Below are 24771 nucleotides of genomic sequence, written 5' to 3' on the forward strand. Positions count from 1 at the left end.
GACAGTTCTGTGAGTGAAGATGCCTTGTTGGTAAGACAGGAAAATGGCTAGATTGGTTTGAGCTGCCTGGAAAGACAAAGTAACTCAAGTAATCACTCTTTACAACCGTGATAAGCAGAAAAGCATCTCAGTATGCACAAAACATTGAATCTTGTGGTGGGTGGGCTACAACAGCACAAGATCAAATCATGTTCCATTCCTGTCAGTCAAGAACAAGAATCTGAGGCTGATGCTTTTCTGCTCACCATGGTTATAAAGAGTGATTACTTAAGTTACTATAGACTTCCTGTCAGCTCGAACCAATCTGGCCATTTTCCTCTGATCTCTCTTATCAACAAGGCATTTCCACCCACAGAACTGTTGCTCACTCAATGTTTTTTGTTTTTTGCACCATTCTGTGTAAACTCTAGAGACTGTTGTGTGTGAAAATCCCAGGAGATCAATAGTTTATGAAATACTCATACCAGCCCATCTGGCACCAACAATCATGCTACAGTTAAAGTCAGAGTTCACACTTTTTCTTCATTCCGTTGTTTGATGTGAACATTACCTGAAACGCTTGACCTGTATCTGCATGATTTTATGCATTGTGCTGCTGCCACATAATTGGCTGATTAGACTGCATAAATGTGCAGGTGTACAGGTGTTCCTAATAAAGTGGATGGTGAGTGTATATCCAAACACTGCATATCCGAAAAAAACAAAACAAAAAAATCCAAAATGAAGACATGCTACACAAAAGCTCATTCTTAAGTTCAAGACTCATCTTATGCATCCTGATTTTAACTAAGACAGAGATAGAGAATAGGTTATAATGCTGTTATATATAATACTGATAATCCTGTTTGAGGTGTTGGTAAAACACTCACGTTCCATCTTCATTGCTGCGCGAGAAGACAAGGAATGGGTCTGACTTGCCGAAAAAGTCCTTCTTATCCAGGTTGTTTCCACAAAATTGCAGCAATGCTGATTCCTAACAAACAAAACATAAACAGCTGTGCAGTGGGCCTTGAGCATGTGTGTGTGAGCATTTGAGCATATTGTATATTAATTATTCAACAGAAATGTTTCCATGGAAAGGACAGAAGCACAGAGGCAGTATATTATAGCTGTGAAGATAGCTGTGTCTAACACAAAATGTAGATAAGAAGGAGGATTATGTGTACAAACCCATGCAACAAACGAAAAATTGGACTTACCCGACAATTTCCAAGTTCCTCTGCTTTAACAATGATTGTCCCACAATTTTTACCAGGGATGCCCCTATAAGACACATTTTAGTTTGTGTCATGTAGTATTCTGGTAATGCTATAACATATACTATAAAAACATTCGGTAATACTTTATTTCATAAGGCCACAAAACAGCTACTCAAGCCATTCATGGCAATGGATATAAATGTACATAAACAATTACAGACTTGTTCAAACAGGCATTTGCTGACATAAAACCTGCTTTTGTCAATTTTGAGCAAACTGTTGCAATAGTTTTCAACTGTTGTGCTTGGCAGACTTGTATGATTTCAGCTTGCATTCATACTCTGAAAACACAGCTCCACATTTGCAGTTAATAGGCTAGATAAAAAAAACCTTTCTAAAATATCATCAGAGAGAATACTTTATTTATTTGTCTTCAGATAAGTCATATGTCTAGGAATTCTATGCAACACTGGAGGTTTAATGAGTGTCATCACACATACTTGGACTTGACCAACCCCAACCTTTGGTCCCCCACTACCACTCGAGGACTGGTGGTGAAAAATTAGCAGAAAGAATCAAGAAAGAATCATTAAAAGCAATGCAGCAAGAGACAATCTGATGCTTTTGCTATGCCTTTTTGAGTAGTTGTTTCAATTTTGCTAAGTGGTTTTCTACAATATCGTAGGATGATGGAATAGGGTGTAGCCAGAAATCAATGGATAATTGAAGCAAGTCTTTAATCTGCTTTGAATGTACACTAGCCCCTTTGTTGCACTGAGATGGCCACTCTCCTAAATTACCACAAAACACACACACACACACACTCACACACTCACACTCTGCTTTAACTCTTGAGGAAGAGAGTCTGCAGTCTTCTCAGAGAAGAGAGAAGAGGTAAATGAAAGCAGTGTCGTTTCCTCTTGATTTTAGTGGTTATGGTAGAAAGTTAGTGAAGTGTGATTTAGCCTGTGTGTTTTATTTTTAATAAGAACCCTACAAACTGCAGTGTAGTCTGAAAGAGTTGGTTTATACTGTGCTGTATGATTGAATAAATAAATGAATATGTACAGTATATGTTCAAGCTATGTTAAAGGAATACTGAGCAGTCACCTGAGCAGTCTACTGCATCTCTAGCTTAAATCTGAATAAATGGAACTACTTTTACAAGTGATCAAAATGAGTACTTAAGAGTAACCAACATAGTTGTGTAGGTCTGATTGCACATACATACCACATAGCCTCCTGGAAAGCATAATTACCTGCAATGACTTTTTACTGTTTTGCTCCAGTGTTTGATGGATAAAATTACATATTAACACCTTTGGTAAGACATCCATATCTGTCTCATCTAAGAACTTTATTGTTAGAGTCTAATCACTGTAATTTGTGTTACACAGTTGTGTATTTCAAATATTTAAATGTTACTGAGTTTATTACTTGCCTAAGTTGCCCCAAGGTGTGAATGAGTGTGTGAAAGTGTTTGTGCATGGAGCCCTGCAATGGACTAGCATCCAAAGTTCCTGGTATAGGCTCTGGATCCACCACGACCCTGACCAGGACAAAGCAAATGAATGAATGAATGAATAAACGTCACATATACAAGTACAGTATAGTGTAATTCTTTTCTTTGCATATGCCATTGCGTTAGGAACCTGGTATCAGAGCATGATATCCAAGTGCTCAACAGTGGCAGTTTGGTAATACCAAGCTTCTCTTCAATAGCTCATAGCCTTAACCACTGAGCCAGCACTGCGCCCAATGAGTGGATGAGTGAGTATAGATTGTATGATTAAATTGTTTCTTGAGGAATATGGACACTTAAACACTGGAACACTTGCATCAAATGAAATGGAGATAATGTAGAACAGTGATACAGTTTTGTTACACCTATTTGCAATAAAAAATTACGGTTTTCATTTGACTCACCCACATATGTCTTATTTGACATATGATGGATGAAAAGATGAATTTTGAATAAATGAATCTCTGCTTACATAACTCCTTGAGAGAGGTACATTCATACATCATCATCATGTAGTGATGCCTAGACATGTCCCTGTACACTGGGCCTATCATCCATTTATCTACATACACACACTCAAGCACATGAAATATTCACACATTCACTATGCACCAATGCGTACACGATCTACACACGAACGAAAATAAGTATGCATTATTAAACACACAGTATTTAACGAGATTTGAATGTACTGCTCAGAAAATGCCATGAGAGGCAGGTACACCATCTCAGAGGTGGATATGATCTCAGGTTTGAGAGGACAGAGGAAGGAAAGGGGTGAAGTTAGAGCTCAAAAGCAATACTCACATGAGTGTTCTCTCCATACGACTACCTGGGGAGCCAACCACCTCTCCAAGAGTACAGTACATCTGGCCCAGGAAGTCCTTCAGACACACACAACATACACACACACACACACACACACAAACACACACACACATTTAATAGCATAGAATATAATATCATGTTTTATATGTCAGGATGTGTCCATGAGGTAACACACTTTAAAATGCATAGTAGTGTAAGTATATATAAGGAATATAACGCATCTCTATCTGTTTTGTGCTCCAAATATTTGTATCTGTGTCTGTATTTGGAATTAAACCCAAAGTGGCTGTGGCCTTACCTCAGAATGTTTTTTTTTTTCTATATGTGTCTCTGCCGCATGGCTAATATACTCTCAACCGCTCGGAATGCTAATTTGCTTATTTGTGAACTAACAGTTGAGCTAGGATTAAACCCCAGGAAGAAGGTGCTGATGATGGGTCTGTACTCTTCTAACCCAAAGTAGAGACAAAAGCTCTTCCTGCTGAAATAAATTCCAATGCAACATTTGTCCAAGGCCTTTTTTTAGGCTTTTGGTGCAGTAATAGGTATGACAGCCTGTTTCCCAATGAAAAATTTCCCAATGAAATTCATATTTTGGGCAATGTACATACACAAAAAATCTTCGGAATGCCATTTAAGGACAATACTACTTTCTGAATACTCCCCAAATTGAACCTGGTCCATAATTTTTAGAAACATGCATAGCCAATTATACATGAAGTAAAATAAAAGCCTGTTTTTTGTTGTTTTACACTAAATAAATAATACAGTGCTGAATAACTGTAAGAAATAATTGTAATATCAATTTTGAGCAAAATAACCATGATTATTATTATTATTATTTTACCCTTAACACACAGGTGTGATAATAATAAAAAAGGCTTATAATTTGTTGTGTACATTTATATTTGAATTTTAAATGTCTCTCCCATTTGTCGCACTGCTTGCACGTATAAATAATAAAAAAAAAACACAGCTGAGAAATGAATACATGTAGGTGTAAATTACACAACAGCCTCACCTTACCTTAGTACACACATGAAACATGCCAGCACTTCTTCACAACTTCTCCACTTGCTGTTGCTCATTGCATTTGCAATTAATTGTTACTCACATGGGACACTCAGAGGCTAATGCCTTCCGTTCATCTGGATAATTATTCAAGATCACTGCTTCATTAACTCAATCTTTCGTGCAACTGATGATTCACATTAGCCTTTGATTGCGGATGTGTAACAGCAGAATGTGGAAACCTTGGCAATTATTTCCACTGAGTCAGCTCCTTAATACTGAGCACTAGGCCCGGAGATTCACTTAACTGAGGAGAGGAAAAACACAGCAGGTAAAGCTGCTCTCCCCAAGGACACGCTTTTCATAGCACAAAGCAGCAATAAGGGAGTCAGCTTTAATGATACTGCCAAACTGTTATATAGCTGCGAAAGCACCACTTAAATTATTGAAAACTGTTCTAACACAAGGGTGTTATTTAAAAAAGCCCAAAACAATAAAAAAACAATTTAAGAACTGTATGCCAGACTCCTTTCCACTGATACTCATAATGTCTCCCCGAGCTGAGCAGGAGTAACAGCTCAGAGTACTCACTGCAGATCCTGAAATTTCTGCAGTTCCTGTGTAAAGTGCATAGTGTGTGTGTTTGTGAATATTTGTCTCCAAGTCTTACTGTGTAACATAAGTGTTTAAAAAGGCTTAGAATGATAGGAAACTGTCAGTTAAAGGTGTTTAGACTGGGAAGAGAAGTCGACAATATCAGTAATATGAGCATAATAACAATCTGAGATTATTTTAGCATCTAAAATCTGCAACAGCTAAAAGACGATATAAAGGCGATGCGAAAAAACTGTCAGTTCTGAAACAGGGAAAAGAACAAATTCTTTCTTGAAACACTTTTGCCCAATTCTCCAGATGGATATTAAGTGACCCCTATTCCTGACCTTATAAATTCTAGGGAATGTGTTGCACTTTCATTTACATTCAATGTCTACATACTCATATGCTGTTGTAAAAAACATCAATGAGATATGACCACACACACACACACACACACACACAAGCATGTGTGGCAAGCTGGGAAAACCCTTCACATAGTGAATTTTTTTTTACTATATATAGTCAAATGAAACCTCCAGGCTTTCCTGGACTAAAGCATGTTTCTCTTTTACATGTGCCATAACCACAAGTAGCATTATACTGTACTGTATCAGATTACAAACTAAATAATTTCCATCTTTCTGTTGCACATAGCTATGCAACAATCTCATCAAAGCCTGACATTTATCATGTGAGTTAACAAGGTTTTAGACATTTTTAGGCAGACTGCCTGTTTTGCCACAGCAATTGTTAAACCAGGATTAAAAATCATTTAATTTCATATACATAAAAGATATAAAAACTTTTCCTTGTCCTTTTGGTGAAATATATTTATGGTATATTATGTTTATATGTATGTTATAGGCAAAAAAAACTTGCTTATTTTTTTTTTTACAAATAATTTTGTAACACAATTTTGCCACAGTGACAACCAATGGATTTTCTCAGATTGGCACACAAATAACGCAAATTATATGGCACCCTCACTCACTTACATGTTTGGACAGATTTTCACTCTTTGAGTCGAGGTCGTACCTGCAGGGAGAGACAAGAAACTTTACTGTAGATTATGTTCACTCATTCCACCAGTATAACACACAGTCTCCCCCTTAGCAATCAGAGCACTCTTCCTGACCTCAGCATTATAATACAGGAGGAAAACATGCAGCTTTCACTGGGCTTTGCACACTTCTACTACCAACACATTTCACTGAGTCACCTACAACTACTTTCTGGTCTTTATATCCTCTCTCCTTTGTTTTATGTCCTATTCTGATGCTGTCTTGCCATTTTTACCCAAACAGTGCTTCTGAAGCAAAGAAAAGACACAACCAGATATTTTTAACTGCGGGAAAGAAAAGCCTCTTTTCTAACCAAATCCACAGCTCTAGCACAAATCCACAGATCACCCAAGGCTGGTCAATTGTAAATTACGCTTTTGTACGTGTGTATATGTGTCTGTGCTCATTTTTTTAAACCTTTAATTAGTGTGGTTCATACTGTGTTTGGCTCTGTTCATATCAAACACCCTATATTTTATAAGGTTAAGATAAAAAACATGTGCATATTAATGCATTCCTTCTAATATGTTATTGTTTCTATAGTAACGGCTCATTCACAGGGACTTGTATGGCAGAGGATCTGCATAATCTAAACAATTTGTTTAGATATATATATATATATATATATATATATATATATGATGTATATATATATGATGTAGAGGAAAGATGCCTTCAAAAATAAATTAATAAACACACACACACACATATATTTATATGTACATATACATACATACACACGCATATATATATATATATATATATATATATATATATATATATATATATATATATATATATATATATATATATGATATAGAGCAAAGATGCCTTCAAAAATAATGAAATTAAATGCTTCTACATTCAAAAAATACTATAAAGTAAACAGTAATAAATGAAACAAAGTCGATATTTGGTGTGACAACCCTTGACAATCCTTTGCTTTAAATAAAAATAGTAGTCTCAGGTACTATCAGGTACAGTGTGTGCAGTGTTATAAGGAAATGAGCTGTAAGTGTTACTGAGCATCTTGCAGAAGCAGACACAGTTCTTCTGGAGACTTTGACTGTCACACTTGCTTCTTATTTTTGCAGCAAAACCCAGCAGCCTTCTTTGTGTTTTTTGTCTGAAAAGTGTCTTTTATGTAATATGCTGCTTTCTTTATTGACATACAAACATTTTTCTGTCACATTTAATTTTGTGCTGGAAAACTAATGTTTGGAAATCTAGAATGGTTGTGTACTGACTCTTTAATGAAGAAGTCATAAAATAAAAATCAGCCATAACATTAATTTTTATGATTAATATTTATGATTATGTTAGTTTGTCCAATTACTTTTGAGCCTGTGAAAATGGAGGGACTCTGTGAAAATGAAAATGGAGGGACTCTGCTAAAAGCGGCTGTAATTCCTAAACAGTTAATGCAATATCTTTGTTAAACCCATTGAATTACAGCTGAAAGTCTACACTTCAAGCACATCTTGATTGCTTCATTTCAAATCCATTGTGGTGGCCTACAGAGGCAAAATTACAAAAACTGTGTCACTGTCCAACTTGTGGACCTGACTATATACGCTTTAATAGTCATAGTGTGTGTGTGTGTGTGTGTGTGTGTGTGTGTGTTCGATCTTTGTGTGGGATGATGACTGATGACTGAAGTTAATAATTCAAATGTAATTTCTTGGTCCCTGTAAATTATATGCTTCAGCAACTTCAAGCAAGCTTTTGCCTTACAGGCGAGTGTGGGTTTGTGCGTGAGTATGCGTGTGTCTGTGTGTGTGTGTGTGTGTGTGTGTGTGAATCTTTTAAATGCATAAACCCCAACACCAAAAGAGAGGTTTGAAACATAATAATAAATCACATCACGCTTATTAAAATTCACTCTAGTTTGCGTTGGTTTTATTATTATTATACATTATGATTTAACCATGGTAAATAATCATCAATGCTATCAGTATAGTAGTATATATTAAACTATTTGTTCCCGGCATTAAGAAACAATGGGAAAAAATCTTTTTAATGAATTCCTGGAGTATGGTATTTAATTAAATTTTATATGTCACATAATTAAAAGTACAGCAGCCACCACACATTGGATATACACGTAGCTCTTATCAAGCATTTCTGCAACTCCACTCAATTTTCCTTCAAGTTCAGAAAGTTTAGGCAGTAATAGTAATGCTATTACAGACATATGCTATATATCCACAGCTTCAAAACTATGGGTATCTTTTGCACCACAAGGCCATGGTGAATTACTGTAAGGCTGTTATACACAATTACACTCACATGCACAGGCTATTGATACTCACAGGTCAAAGCGTAGATTCTGCCTCTCTTCAAAAAAGTAATCGAGGATGAATTTTCGAACAAAGTCTGGGTTCAGGGTATTACTGATGGCCTCTGTTCTCCCAAACTGCATGGAACAAACATACACTATCAAATGTGCAAAATGAAACCACTAACAACATGCAAATACTCTCCAATCTTGCTGGCTGCTCCTGTTTAATATTTTATGACCTGATTTGGTACAATATCAGTTATTGGCTTGTGCACAACATCATAGTTGTAGATGTCCTTAAATATTCTGAGCAGTATTCTCAGTAACAGCTCATGACCATAGATTTTGTTCTGGCAGAACGACATTCATAATTAATAATGACACAGCCTCAAAATTAAGTTGAGAGGGTATCACACTTGACTTATGCTATAGGCTACTATCTGGTGAACTTTTAGAGCAAATAAATGGAACATCTGCTTATGTTCATATAGCAACTTTTTTATATATAAATCAATGTAATTTGTATTAAATTCAACAGAATTCAAAACGTATGGGGTTATGAATGAGGACTTTATAACGATGAACATTTGTTGAATGGCTGATGTATTCAATGAGCTGCCACTGTGTATTCTTCTTTTAAGGACACTAATGTATCGTATGTTTAAAGAGTTCAGCACTCAGTAAGCATTTAATCACCAACAGAAGAGTGATGCGGCAATTACTTTTAGATTCCACGCACACACTCACCTCTCTCCACTCCCTGCTCGCCACCGTTTGAGTGTAAAGCACACAAACTGCAGAAACACAGGAGGAAAGAATGAAGTGAGACAGAAAAATGGCAGGTGTGTGATCCTGAGTGCAGAGGGGTGAAGTTTTTAGTGTTTGCTTGTCAGCTCAATGAAGACAAAAAAAACATTATTATGCAAATCGAAAAGCAGTGTCTGTAACAGGGACACATCTGCAGAGCTTAAATCTGAAAGGCAAACAGACAGGGCTTGTGGAAATTCACTGTAGTATGATGAAACATGTAGTTTTTATGTGAATTCAAAGCAATTTATGTTTAACCTGCATCCAATAAGAGGAATAAACATTTCAAATGCCTTCCAAATAAACAGAAATTTCACTAGTATGCATACACGTACACACACCCTAGTGACTGTGTATTTTTTTACTGAAAGTTTATTTAATTTAAATTTATAGAAAATTATTTTTAACTTAATGCCTATGGTAACTCAGTGGTAAGTATGTGGAAATAGGCTAGTAATGAGCTGTGGTAAGAGAGGCTGATCTGTGGCACAGACACGATCTACACCATGCATGCATCACATTTTTATCCTTTCACTCCACTGGCTTTTTTAAAACTGACCTCAAGAATGAGGCTCAGAAAAAGTCTCAGAAAAAAAGAAAAAGAAATGGAACTGTTTCACTAAGAATTAGGTAAGCGCAGCGTCTGCAAATGTGTTTCATGCTGACAATGAGAAAATGTTTCTTTTTTGCTTCAAATATTTTTCAATTATGAGATAGTAGAGCTGACCTAGTTGAAGAAACTGCTGTTACTGAGAGCAGCAAAGAACAAATGTTTGCACAGAATGACTGGATTATAGCCTGTCTCTGTACAGACATGCTACTGGTTACTGAGTGGTGCTGAAAGTGTCTTTCAAATATAAACAGACTTTATTTTTTCAAATCATTTTGAATGTTTGTAGGATTATATGGAATTATCATTGTAACCAGCAGATGAACTGATTACATTTGGGAATTGATTCAAACAGGGACAAGATCACAAGTAGTTCAAATGTCTGAAAGAGGTTTTCTTCAATAGCTTCCTTCCTGTCTGAAGTATATTTAAAGAGTATTTCAGCTATACAGATTAGTAACAAGAAGAACTAGATTTCTTGGAGGCGGAGACATCTCCATCGTCATCATTAACATTGAGTTCTACTTTTTTTTTTTTTTTTTTTTACGACTTCCAGGTAAGAATTAACTGCTTAACCACTAGATGTTCAGTAGTTCTAACTATTTGTTCCCTGCACGTTTTGTAAAGCAGCATTTCGTATATATCTATTGTAGAATTGTACTGTATATTTGGTTACATTCCAGGACATAACTCTATATAACTAATCTAGTATATAACTGAACCGTGAGCCTTAGGCTGCCTAAACAAAAGTGTTTTGCAGTTCATTCACACTGAGGTTGGTGTGATGTTATGTTATCAAGGCACATTCTCAACAGATCAGAAAGTTTTAAACCCATTTCTCAGACATTTATCAACATAAGAGTGTTTAAAAGGGAATTTAAAAGGATTTTTTTTTCAAACATTATAATATTATGGTGAAAACCATTATGGTGTTTTTCTGTCCCTCTTACGTTTCAAATAGATGCCACGCCCCAAAATTTAAAAATGTGTCTAAACATCAACAACAACACATATGTTAATTCATACTCATTCATATTAACATGCGCTACTGCAAGAAAACAAAGCCTTGATATATCCTACATGGCCACTAACAAATTCTCACTGGTAAATTCAGTCTTGCTGTTATAAGCTGATTTTCTCAGTAGGGTGCTTGACAAGGGTCTGAAATAATTTGGAGCTTCTCTCTTGTTCTGTCCATCTGCTGGGCTGTTCTTCCATCAGGGTGCTTCTAAAAATATGCCTAATTAAAAAAAAAGCATTATCATCCCCTGAGTGTGTGAGAATCTCTAACCTGCCAGTGGAACTGGACCCCAGAGAGCTCAGGAGTTTACAATGTGCTGCTTTATTGAGCTCTGCGGTCTTGCCTGGGTAGATGAGATTGTGTGTGTGTGTGTGTGTGTGTGTGTGAAAAATTTAACTTCAGCTGTGTAGTAGCTTGAAACACAATAGCCTGAATCTGCACACATGATGATCCTTCCACTTCATACTCTGTGATACACTCAGTGGACAGACACACACAGACACGCAAACACACACACACGCACACACACACAGACACACACACCAACCACACACAGCGCTGGCTGCCCAGCATGAGAATAGATCTATATTTAGCATGCTGGAACCCCTGAATTTTGTGTCTTTTGGCCGGAGTGTGTAGTCAGGCGCTCTAATTGTGTGCGACTGGCCCAATCACGTCAGCAAGGCTAAGAGATGGAGTCAGCACAAGTGCCTGGGTGCATGAGAGCAAGGCAAGACGCTGAAGCTTCTACAGGCACACTACTGCGGCAGCTGATGGCACTGTAAATCTCACAAAGTGCCCAGAAGAAGGGAAGGAATGTGTGTGTGTGTGTGTGTGTGTGCATGAGAGAAGACAGGCAGACGAGAGAGAGAGAGCGATTGAGAGAAAATGCAATACAGTTTCATCTTTCCCATTCTCTACTTTCCATCCTATTTTTCTCCCTTACTCATGCCAAAAAGGCAAAAGCTATGTCACACACTTTGGCAAACCCTCTTCATCCCACCATTACTAAAAACTTTTACTTTACTCTAAATTCTGAAAAAGGAAGGAAAAGTTTGCAGTTTACAAACAGCTGAAAAGGTCATATTACAACATGCATAATGGGAAGACTCAGCTGTGAGGACAGATAGTTGGTGTATGTGTGTGTGTGTGTGTGTGTGTGTGTAAGAAAGAGGGAGTGAGTGAAATCAGCCATGCTGAGTGAGTGAATAATGAGAAGCCTGTAGTCACACGCATCTGTATGTTCATTAAAGCTGTGAGTGTGAGAGGCTCGTCGTCAGCTGGAGCATAACAGCTGCATCCCACTGTTAAAAGAACACAAATACATATAGGCAAACACACAACAGGAGTGACACACACTTTTCTGAAGTAGATCGCATGGAATGAATATTGCATTTTAATCCTAACACCTTCACCTGCACTCTGAACTAAAAGCACATACTCACGTGTACCTGGTACTTTGAGGACAGTGAGCCTAACTGAAGCTTGCCACCAGACACGCAGTGCATATTGGCGACAAACTATTTAAAAAGAGCCCCCAAAGAAACACACACGCATACACAACACGCGAAATGTAAATGGCTGTAACACAAAATCTAACTATAACTCATACTAATGCAATATCCAGTCATTTAAAGAACTTGAGTTAACCATTTTGAGTTAGTCCATCTTCCTTTTCTTTTCTCCTTTTATTTCTTTTTTTGGCATGAATGAAAGTAGCTAATACCCAGAGACCCCCTACAAATGAGAAAATATCTGTAATTAGCCACAAAAGGCATGGAAAACACAGTGGACCAAACCATTTTACAAACAGAGGAAATATTCTCTTACATATCAGATGAGTTGTAAATGAGGCATAGACCTACACTTTGACCAACATAACCTGATTAAATAGACGTATTACAGACAGTCTATAAGTCATTGGACTACTACAAACTCCTGGGCTGCCACCTGACCTAGGCCTGGGACTTCTTCCCTGGTTGTCCCTCCATGATGTGGTGCTGCTTGCCACTGTTAACACACGTCCATTTAAACATTACATGATGTAACACAGTGATACTAACTACACACCAAAAAATGACTTTCTTACTCAAGGAAGACATTAATATCATCTAAAACACACATCTTACTTCAGATAACACTAGTTAATACCCATTACTACAATATAATTTTTTAGTGATAAGTGTATGGGGTGTACTACATCTTAGCAAAATATGTTGCTGTTTTTCTACAGGTCAGAGATATATTCTTGCCTTTGGCCATAATAGATATATTTTTGTGTTCTCAGTTTGTTCCATCTGAAGCTTAGCCTAGCGTAGACTCAAAATCTTTGCAGTTATCTTTCCCTGTTCCCTGTCTCTGTTCAGTGCTCCTTCCTCGTCTCAGCCCAGTACTCCTCCCCAGGCTGAAGTACCTTTAATATTAGAGTAGGTTGTATAGTGAAAATGGGCTCAGTGTGTACTTTGACATTAGGGAGCAGCAACAACACTAAGAAGATTTTTCATATCAGTACCTACACACTGTATCAGTACCTACAACAAGCACTGTTATTTTTTATTGAGCTAATTTACTGGTGTAGCCTAATATTACCTTGCTGACTCTGTACAAGTCTGTATATGTATAAACTCACTAATCTGAGGCCCTGATTTAATAAGGTTCCAAATAAAGAGTACCAATTTGATAAATTGATGTCTTGCAAATCATTTGTGAAAAGATTGAAGGTTGAGAAGGTGGAATTTTCCCTGGAGAGGTAGAGCCATAGCAAGTTCAGATGTAACAGTAAAATTTTTAGATGGTACACAGAGAGAGAGAGAGAGAGAGAGAGAGAGAGAGAGAGACAGAGACATGCAATATATGACAACATTTGTGAATAATTCAATTCTGTGTGTAAACCAAAAGCCAAATGTACTGTGGATGGCAGGACATAAAGAAAACAACAAAGGAATAATTTGTGTATATTTTTTGTAAAAAAATTAGCAAACTGTAAAAAAAAACAAAAACAAAGTGCCTCTAACAAGTGTTTAATTTAAAATGTTGGGATGGATTAGAAAACTCACTTCACTGTCAATGCCTGTTTCCGCCATTTTCCAAAATTATGATTATACTACTATGATGAAGCTGATTTTATTTAATACTTACCATACATCTGCCTAATTCTTTCACCAGGCAGTAAGATGCATCATAAAATGTTCAGAATATAACATATAAAATCAGCTTTTCCATGGTGTGTTTATTTTTTAAGGTACTGAGTCATAAGTTCAGGCTCTGCAGCCCTCACAGTTGAATATTTCCTCTTCTTCTACTTTATATTCTGCACCAGACTGGCCTATGAAAGTGTATCTGAGAAGTAGCATTCATCAAGTAATCAATATGAATTCATTTGCTGTCAGTTTCTGAATATTCATGAGTATTCGGAGGTCTCAGGGAAAAAAACAAGCTTTGAGTTGGAGAGCTGGTTAAGTTGAAAATGTGTGTGGTTATTTAATTTCTATACAGTATATGGCCAGCAGTGTGGGGACACCTGACCATCACAACCCATATGGGCTTTCTGAACATCCCATTTCATATTTAGTCCCCCTTTGCTCTTATAATAACATACACTCTTCTGAGAAGGCTTTCCACTAGATTTTGGAGCGTGGCTTTGAGGATTTGTGCTCATTCAGCCACAAGAGCATTAGTGAGGTCAGGCAATGAAGCCGGATGAGGAGGCCTGGTGTGCAGTCAGCGTTCCAGTTCATCCCAAAGGTGTTCAGTGGGGTTGAGGTCAGGCTCTGTGCAGGCCACTTGAGTTCTTCATTCCAAACTTGGTAAACTCTGTCTTCACGGACCTGATTTGTGTACAAAAGCATTGTCATGCTGGAACATGTTTGGGCCCCTTAGTTCCAGTGAAGGGAAACTGTAATGCTACAGCAGAGAAAGAAATTCTATACAATTGTGTGCTTCAAACTTTGCAGCAACAATGTCATAGTAAGAACTAGTAAGAACTATTCATAGTAAGAACAGGGGAAGAACTACATATGGGTGTGATGGTCAGGTGTCCACTAACCTTTGGACATACTGTGTACAGTTGTTACATAAGGAAAGGCTATGACATGATTCATTTCCATTTGTACATAAGATGTTGGTATACTGAGTGCTGTATTTTAACAATTTCTCTGTCTGTAGCTTGTCTTCTTTTTCTCTCTGTCTTTCACTTTCTGCAGGTTTCCTGCTGAATTTGTAAAAAACTCCTTACATGATGTTACATATGCCAGATATGTGAGACTACAAAGTATTAGGCTATATTAACCATCATATTCTCTCTTTACATGTCTGAGGACAAGAGAGAGCTATCTGAGCTGGAGGAGACACTGGGCCTCAATTAAATGGGTCACTTCAACTAAAGAACACTTTCTTCAGTACCAAGGCCAGTCGCAAAACATAAAAACACTTGAGCATTCAGGGAGGTGCGAGACTGAATCAAACCAGGAGTTCACAACTGGAGTCTATTTTTACTTGAGCTAACACAATAATATTCACAGTAATACACCTTAATATCTGCCTTACTCAAAGCAAAATATCTTCAGGAGTATTATTTGATTCATTAAGTCATTCACAAGCGTTCTGTCCTCAGGCTTGCTCTAATTGATTGCTGGCAACAACAGAAAAAAAGAGAGAGACAAAGAGACTATATCTGCCCTCAAAGAGAGTGAAACATTAGCAATGCAGCTGCAGTAAAACTAGACAACACTGAATATTAAAGTCAATAAAACATATGAAATGTCACTTTCAGCAAAAATCACCCTGCTCTACTTGATGTAACACGCTCATACACACGCCAATTCCCATTTACATGTCCTATTCTAGAGAGCATCTTAATTCCAGCTAATTTACAGTCAACTTGGAATTATTGGCACCCTTCACAATAATGGGCAAAACATGATCGTATAAAATAAACATTACACACAATAATTAAAATTTTCCACTCAAACAGTTGATGAAACTGATAACTTTTCCTCTAGTAAAACATCACTATCATTATAAGTTTCTTAGGTTTCTCATAAACATGTGTCAGAATTATTGGCACACTAAAGTATTAATGTTTAGAGTAAATGCAAACAAATTGCTTTCAATATACAGAAAATCTTTTGAGTTGGTGCTTTTGATCAACTCTAGTGTTGCCTAAAATCTTTATATTCTCTATCACCATAGAGAAAATAAAAGAATATTCAACACAAAACTGACAGATGATTGTTGAACTACACAAGTTAGTTCATGTATTTTAAAAATTACAAATAAAATATCATTAAGCACAATCAGGGCCATAAAAAGTCAGAAATTATTTGTATGAGCAAAATATATCTTATTATACAGAATGCATACTATGCATACTAAATTTATATATTGCGATGACCCAGTGGTCCCGGTCTCTAGATATGAGCTCAGTCAACACAAACATTAAACAGCTTAAAATGCTCTGCTTAGAGAAGTGTCTTCAATCTTGTTAGAGATTACATGAATATTAACTGTGGGGGTGCCAATAATTTTGAAACCAATATTTTGTAGAAAAATGTGTGCTTAAGTGTAGAGGTGTACCGCAAAGCCACTATCTGATTCTGTATCTGTTTACTGTTCAAAACATTGGCATCTTTATGTGTATCCTGATTTGAACCCAAAATGGGCCGGGCCTACACTGCAAGTGAGATGTGTATGGGTTTGGTTTTTTTTGTCATTGTAATTTCTATTATTTTTGTGACAATAATTACGGAGTTGACAATAGACAAACATGCCTATTCATGCAAAAGACAGCATAACATAAAATGCTTAAATTCACTTTGAATGAAAAATCGTACTCACACACTTGTTGATTTGGCACACAGCAAATCATCAGTAATATTATCTGCAATGCTGCTGATGCATTAACGTTGCTTGCCACATTCATGTTCAGGCTAGTGTGCTCTGTAAATGTAATATAACTTGGGCCAGACTGATTACTGATTCAGATTATTTTGCCTCCCAGTGGGTAAAGTAAACACAGATTTGTTTTTGTCTCTTTTGTCAGTTAGGTTTCAGAATAAAATATCATTCAGTGCTGTGAATAATGATGACTACAGTGTAGCTGGGGTCCACTCAAACGAACAACAATACCAAGCTATTTTTGGCATGTGAGGACTGAAATAAGCATGACGTCACAACTGTAGCATTTGGATTATTTTTTTATATACCGCTCCAGGGAAAATGGTGCAGTCACATTAAAGATCACTCAAGCACAGCATAAAGCGATGTTATGTGAGACATATGGAAGGTATAGAAGAAAAAGCTTACTTGGATCAGATTTGGAGAAAGTGTCTCTGTCTAGTAGATTTCTGTAAAAACATAGAAGAATGTTTCAATACACCACACCAGATATTCTGTAATATAACTGTGTGCAGCCATGCATGTTTCTCCCGTTTGTTTTCGCCACTTGATTTAATCTGTCATTTGGTTCTTGATTAAGCAGTAGTACATGAGCTTCCAAGCAGAAGCCATAATATCAAACTGTTCACACACTGCAGCTCAGCATAACGTATCAGCATGTTATCATGTGAGTACTGAGAAAAAGAAATCAAGGGTGAAATTACTTACAGAGTTACACAAATGTAAGGTCTTAAACACATACACATGAGCATGAATAGTCATTTGATGAAGCATATAATTTTAGAGGAACAATCCAAAACTGCAGGGTACGAGAACAGGCTCTCAAAATTTTGCAGTCTGGACCACTTTGACTGCAAACAAAATTCCACATCGTTCAGTGCATGGAGCTTTTTATTCCTATATTTTGCCCTTAAAGAACACACTGCATTACATTCTGTAGACTCAAGTTGACAATAATGTTTTGTTTTTGATTTATTTAGTTTTTGATTTAGATGTGGATCAAACCCATCGAATTCATGTGGCAGGTCAAACAGTCTAATAACTCTAAGAACCCATAATAAATATCACAACTTTAATAACACTATGTTTCTAGTGATTTCCACTGTAACCAAATGTAAAATTTATGGACCCTGAACAAAGTCTCCATATGGCACAGATGCGAGGTTGAAAGAGAATGTCCCAGAATGTGTCATCTCTCCTCTACTCCAACAGTCTTACATTAACGCATAAACCTTTCATGACCGTTTCTCTGACTGAAATACATTTTCAGAGCCAGGAAAAGACAATATTACTTATTCAAAGCCCCATAAAAAACTGAAAAATTTCTGTAATGATGTGAAAGCCATGAGAAAATTAAGACCATCTAGGACAACTTTCCCGATTTCTAGGGAAACATAGAAACTTAATGCCTCTGAAAAGAACTGAACTTCATGTGGTTATGGGAGCGACTGATGAGGAGTGATGCATCAGGAACAGTAAGCCTAAGGAAGGCTTTTGGCCAGCGGAATTCTGTCAGTGCATATGCACGACTTCTCTCCTCTGTTGCACCATGGAAACTGATAACAAGTGATAGCTGGCTCCTCCATGCTAGATAGAGTGTGTGTGTTTCACCATTATAAGCCAAATGATTTCATCACTGAAAAAGGGAAGAACAGGTGCTGCAGGACACACTACAGCTTAACCGTCATCATCTATTTGTAAGCATATTAAAATCACAATAAGGTAAAATAATAAAGTATTTGAAAAATGCTCTATAGGCTACTTCAACAAACTCAAGATTCAAGCATTTCAAATAGCATATCGTGTACTGTGCAGAACACTATTGAGAACTGAGAGCTTTGAACACTCAACATTTATGGCTCTTTCAACACATTATATATCAGAGTCTATCAGAGCCTACGCAGAAGGAGAAGTGTGTTGAGAATCCTTCTCATGAAAGATTTACACTTAAGCCCTACCACAAAACAGCACATTTCCATTTACAGTGCATTCAGAAAGTACTCAGACCCTTTTTTCACATTTTGTTATGTTGCATCCTTATGCTAAAATGCTTTATATATTTTTTTCACATCAATCTACACTCCATACCCCATAATGACAAAGCAAAAACCAGATTTGTGATAACTTCGCAAGTTTATTAAAAAGAAAAAACACAGACCCTTTACTATGACACTTGAAATTTAGCTCAGGTGCATCCCATTTCTCTGGATCATCTTTGAGATGTTTCTACACTTTGATTGGAGTCCACCTGTGGCAAAATCAATTGATTGGACATGATTTGGAAAGGCACACAACTATCTTTATAAGGTCTAACAGCTGAAAATGAATATCAGAGCAAAAACCAAGCCATGAGGTCAAAGGAAATACCCGCGGAGTTCAGAGACAGGATTGTGTGGAGGGATAGATCTGGGAAAGGCTACAAAAAATTCCTGCTGCATTGAAGGTTCCCACGAGCACAGTGCCATCCATAATTCTTAAATGGAAGAAGTTTGGAACAGCCAGGACTCATCCTAGAGCTGGCCACCTGGCCAAACCCTATAGAACCCAATGGAACATCTCTGGAGAAACCTGAAAATGGCTGTTCACCGACGGTTCCCATCCAACCTGACAGAGCTTGAGAGGATCTGCAGAAAAGAATGGCAGAAAATCCCCAAATCCAGGTGTGCAAAGCTTGTAGCATCATACCCAATAAGACTTGAAGCTGTAATCACTGCCAAAGGTGCTTCAACTAAGTATTGAGTTAGGGGGTGGAATAGTTATGTCAACGTGATATTTCAGGGTTTTTTTTCCCCTTTTAAAAAAAATTTACAAAATTATCACAAATGTATTTTTTCTTTGTCATTATGGGCTATGGAGTGTAGATTGATGTGGGGAAAAAAACATTTTCACATAAGGCTGCAACATAAAATGTGGAAAAAATGAAGAAGTCTGACTACTTTGTGAATGCACTGTAAAATCCCAGAACAGCTTGCCATGTCATTCAAAAAACTATATTCACCAAGTATAGCAGGAACCTCTACAAAAATGAGGCTTTATTAACTTAGTCATTTTTCTTGATCTCATGAGAAATTGCTATGTGATCATGTATGATGTTTGGATGTGTTTAGATTTTCTACAATGTTACACAAATTAAGTTGGAAGAAAAGGTATGACGCTAACCCCACTCTTAATCTATGCAACTCATAATAAAAATATAGCTGTGGAAATTGCTACTAATTTGCAAACATAAGAGCATGCTGTATGCTTCTGACAAATTTCTTAAAACAGTTTTAATGGCAGTAATACAAATTCACCAAATGTAAAGTTCCCAGCTCAGCCCCCTTATTTTGCTGAGATTATAGAATAGATTTACTTCACCTCAAGGACACTTGCTGTTATTACTCTTGATAAGTCCATTATGCTGTACTGATGAGAAAAAATGGTCATCACTTTTGCACATTTAAATCCTGAGAGCAACAGAAAACAGTTCTATGAAGAAACTAATGCAGCAGTAAATGTGCTTCTGAAAGGGACTTCTGCCAGGAGACATCTGCATATCTTTTTTTATTATTATCTTCAAGCCTTTGGGGGAAAAGGAAGAATAGCCTTTGAAGTCTGCTGTCATAAGAATAGGGATTACCATTTCAAAACATATGAGATAAAACCCCAAAGTAATGAAGATATATATATACATACTACGGAATTAATGATATAGCCTGCTGAATTAATTTAATTTACATATAGAGGCCAATCTATGGGTTCTGTCACATTTCACTGTGCAAATGTTTTGCATCCTTTGTGTCAGTACTATATTTGTTTTCAATATTCAAATGCTTCGTCTAGATTATGTAAATAGCTGTGGCATAGATAGTGTATAATGTTAGTATGCTGTACTGTGAGTTAGAGAAGTGGAAAATTCATGATTTTTTTTAAATAAATGACCTATTATGTACACAAGAGACATGATTAGAATTCAAAGGCGAGCGCAGATATAAGGGAGATGGAACCTATTCTTCCTAGCAGTGATTGTTTACAGTCAGATAGATAAGGTCAGCCAGCTGGGTTACAGGCTGGCTGTCACCTGCAATTGCAGTCTGATGAACACAGGAATGCTATTTCTGCACTCTTGTCTTTATGTTGTCTTTTATTGTCACCTGCTCACTTTGCTATACTTTCAAGAGTTGCTATCCCTACTTATTCTAATTTAAAGGAGCTCCTAGTAAAAATTCATGACGTGTACAATTATCTTCCACATAATTTTCAGTGCTGAACTCATCCATAAAGGTTTGAAGTGACAGTGGCTGATTGTAAACAAGCTAATGTCCCTGGCTCATTAAGCCTGTAAGTATATACAGATTCCAATTTGGTCAGGATTTCATTAAATCACAGGCTTTTGCCACAATCCGCATCTATAGGAGGCAAAAGAATGTTAGGAATATATCACTAGACCATTCTGAGGCTAAAGCTTCATTTCATTACTGATCAGTTATCATTAAAACATAATTAATGGTAACATTGAGTTTGCGTTGTATGAAATATTGTCTAACTTTCTGACTTGAGCCATGACTCTTTAAAAGCCACATGCGAATTTGTACATGCTCCATTTTCATTGTCTCCATATTCCTGTTTGCTTGATAGAAGAAGAAGAAGAAGAAGAACTTTTTATTTATCACACATACATTACAGTACAGTGAAATTCTTTTCTTCGCATATCCCAGCATTAGGAAGCTGGGGTCAGAGTGCAGGATTAGCCATGACACACTGCCCCTGGAGCAGAGAGGGTTAAGGGCCTTGCTCAAGGGCCCAACAGTGGCAGCTTGGCGGTGCTGATCAGTAACCCAGACCCTTTAACCATTGAGCCTCAGTCTGCTGATGCTGCTCAGTCTGTAAGGCTATATACTACCTCTATATGGAAAAGCCAATCATAAGGCTATGCCCTGGCTCACAGCCACTGGGCCATCTAAAAATCATCAGACAGTTGTCTGTTTACATCTCTTTTAAACACTGCGCATGAAAACCAAAATAAAATGAGATCTAAGATAATATTCTTCTGTCATTCAAAATAGAAGCAACTTGATGCTTGTACAATTCATAAAATTATATAAAATGTTGATGTGTTTGTTAGATAAAGCTGTTAAATAGGTCTCGGTCCAGCTTCTAAAAATGATAAAAAGCAAATTAAAGAAATACCTCCATTCTGTCAGACTGATCAGGTAACAGGAAGCTTACTCATCTGACTAACAGTCTTAAAGATGACATCAGTGACAGGATGGTGGTGTGCAAATCTTTTTTTAAGTATGCATATTAAAGAGGCACCATCCATTACTGTAATCTGCCTGTTAGGAGGTATCGTAGGATGTATTGTAATTTAACCTTATAACTGGTCTTAGAGGCCAGATTTCTGTAAGAATTGCAGTGTAGATGGATGGTGGTACTTTTCTAATACACTTTGTTTCAAGCACAGACATGTACAGTATTAACAGTTAGTTCATATGTAAATGTTTTATCTAGCAAATGAAGGTATTACTTTTTTTTGCAATATACAGATATTACATTGATTAGGTTTTAAATAACAGAATATATTACCATAGAACCCGCCTTCCTGCTGCCGACTATGCTCTTGGGGGAGGCACGCAGTCTTAAGATTTGCTGTGCTTTTTGGTGCAGCTTTAAAATGTGATTCATGGCACCTTTATCCTTCTCTGTTTGCATGTATTGACCGGACTCCTACAACTCTGCACTCTTCAATACACAAAGACCACACATGTCAATAAAGACACTCTTTGCCTCTTGACTATTAAAAGGTTAACTAAAAGGTTAGGATCAGTGTGAGACAGAAGTATAGCTTCTGTTTTCACCTAATAAAACTGTCCATTATTTCAAGAATTTAACATAACATTCGCTTGTGCATTTCACTAATATGTTCATTTATCATGTTATTTTTGGTGCACTCACAGCCTCTGTCAGGCTGGCAGTGACGCTAGTTCTGCAGTTTCTGCAATTTTGGACTTAAAGGAGGGATCAGTGATTTTAGGTCAGAACACTTTTTCAAATCTGGTCCAGTTCCCCTAACATTCTAGCACCCTCACTAAAATATCTGCTCAGAGTAAAAACCTTAGTGTCAGTGGCACCCCAGGTTCTGTAAAAAGGAGAAAAACAAAAAACAAAATGATGTGGACCCTAATATCCAACCAATCAGGACAAGGATGTGTCAATCATACCTGTCAATCATGTTGCCTGTCAATGAAAAAAGCTCTGCCTCTTATACTAACATTCATGCATTCTAGCCTAGGCAACACAGTCATGTGTTTTGGGGGGTGTGGATTGGATTTTGAGCCAGATATAACTAACTTCTGACTACACCTTTAAAGCATTCACACATTTTTTGACAAACCATTCCAGACAGCAAAACCATGTAAGCAATTCTTTGCAACTTTAGCTACTGAATTAAAATACTTTTTTCTTAGCAGTGTGTTAATGTTAAACAGTCAAGTTACAATTCAATTACGTTACATTTAATTGAGTACCACAATTGAATATTAACAATAATAACCATACAATCCATTGGTGCTAGAGTTTCAGCTTCTAACTGCGCTCACCCAGTGGACTGGATAGAATGAGCCTGTATGGGTTATGTAAGTAACATAACCACTGCTATATATTTTAATCTGCAAAATCAAAACACAATTTTATTTCAAAGATTCAGTATTTTAATTTAACTAGTTTCTCAAAGAAATTCCTTTTATTCAACTCAAGTGGTCTCACCTTGGTTACAGAGGTAACATACTATGTAAGGAAAATGAGCATTGTTTTTAACTTATTTAAAGCTATATTGAAGGACAGAATCAGTATAGGAGTAAATGTATTAATTAACAAATTTAACCATTGTACCATATTTTTAAATACATACCCTAATGTATATCAGCTGAAAAAGCTGTTCTCAAAAACTTCATCAGAAATTGCATGACTGGCAAACCAAAATCAAATTTAAAAAAAAAAAAATTAAAAAAAATACAAGCACGCAATTCAAAAACCGCCAAAGCCAAATTACAGGAGTGATTTAAGGCTGCTGGAGCACGGTGGCCATTCTGCCAAAATGTGCTATGTATCAGTTAATCTGATATCTAACCTTAGCAACTTGATTTTTTTCTTTCAAAGTTCACCCTTATCACAGACCACTGAACTGCGAAATGCAATCATTTTTCTGGTTCACAAAAGACATTATAGATCTTTATTATAGGTATATTTTTACACTAAGAGATGTACACTTTGTGGAACCTTCACATTAAAGACATTTTATTCCTTGGTGAATGAAAGCGTAAACCGCTTACACAAGCAAGTATTCAAAATCCAGATATTTAGGTTATGAATAAACAAATACTGGGAGCAGGTCTATATTGTATAATCAACTTGTTTACAGCTTTGGTTAAGTAATAAAATTTCAATACTTGCAGAAATAAGATGTGAGTGTTTCTCAGGAGTCCCCAGATTTCTTGCCTCGCCCCAGACTATAATCTATAGTCACTCTCTTTGTCATTTCAGTCAGGATGCTCACTCAAACCAGTGATCATAGTATCATGTCAGGGGAAATTACAACACTTCGTGACGACAGTTTCAGATCTTAACCAGTCAGTATTGAACTCAGAGTTGCTGATGGAAATGAATTCAGATGCCGTGATGAAAATAATTACAACTGGAAGCACTGAAGCAAACAGACAAAAATGTTTCTGCTATTAGGATTATATTGCATAATTATTATACCACTAAATGTTAGCTGATTTGTTCTTCATTTGTGATGATGACTAACTTGACCTTAATAAGCCGAAATGAATGCTCAATCTGCTCAATTGACAAACAGTGCACAGACATTGCATAGACAAATGGTGCACAGGCAAACAGTGCATAGACAAACAGTGCATAGACAAACAGTGCATAGACAAACAGTGCACAGACAAACAGT

The 24771-nt window shown here is 36.8% G+C and overlaps 1 protein-coding gene across 1 annotated transcript in view; it reads right to left on the reverse strand.

Annotated features, from left to right (window-relative positions):
- cpne8 (copine VIII) overlaps positions 1 to 24771 on the reverse strand; it is a 39399-nt gene that overhangs the window by 12918 nt on the left and 1710 nt on the right. The window contains exons 2-8 of the mRNA XM_026918700.3: positions 17241 to 17281; positions 9247 to 9293; positions 8531 to 8634; positions 6153 to 6192; positions 3529 to 3605; positions 1200 to 1263; positions 870 to 973 (exon numbers count right to left, since the gene is read on the reverse strand). Of these exons, the coding sequence (XP_026774501.1) occupies positions 870 to 973; positions 1200 to 1263; positions 3529 to 3605; positions 6153 to 6192; positions 8531 to 8634; positions 9247 to 9293; positions 17241 to 17281 (477 nt within the window). The remainder of the gene's footprint in view (positions 1 to 869; positions 974 to 1199; positions 1264 to 3528; positions 3606 to 6152; positions 6193 to 8530; positions 8635 to 9246; positions 9294 to 17240; positions 17282 to 24771) is intronic.

Source organism: Pangasianodon hypophthalmus, chromosome 9 (genome assembly GCF_027358585.1).
Source record: "Pangasianodon hypophthalmus isolate fPanHyp1 chromosome 9, fPanHyp1.pri, whole genome shotgun sequence".
Taxonomy (NCBI): Eukaryota; Metazoa; Chordata; class Actinopteri; order Siluriformes; family Pangasiidae; genus Pangasianodon; species Pangasianodon hypophthalmus.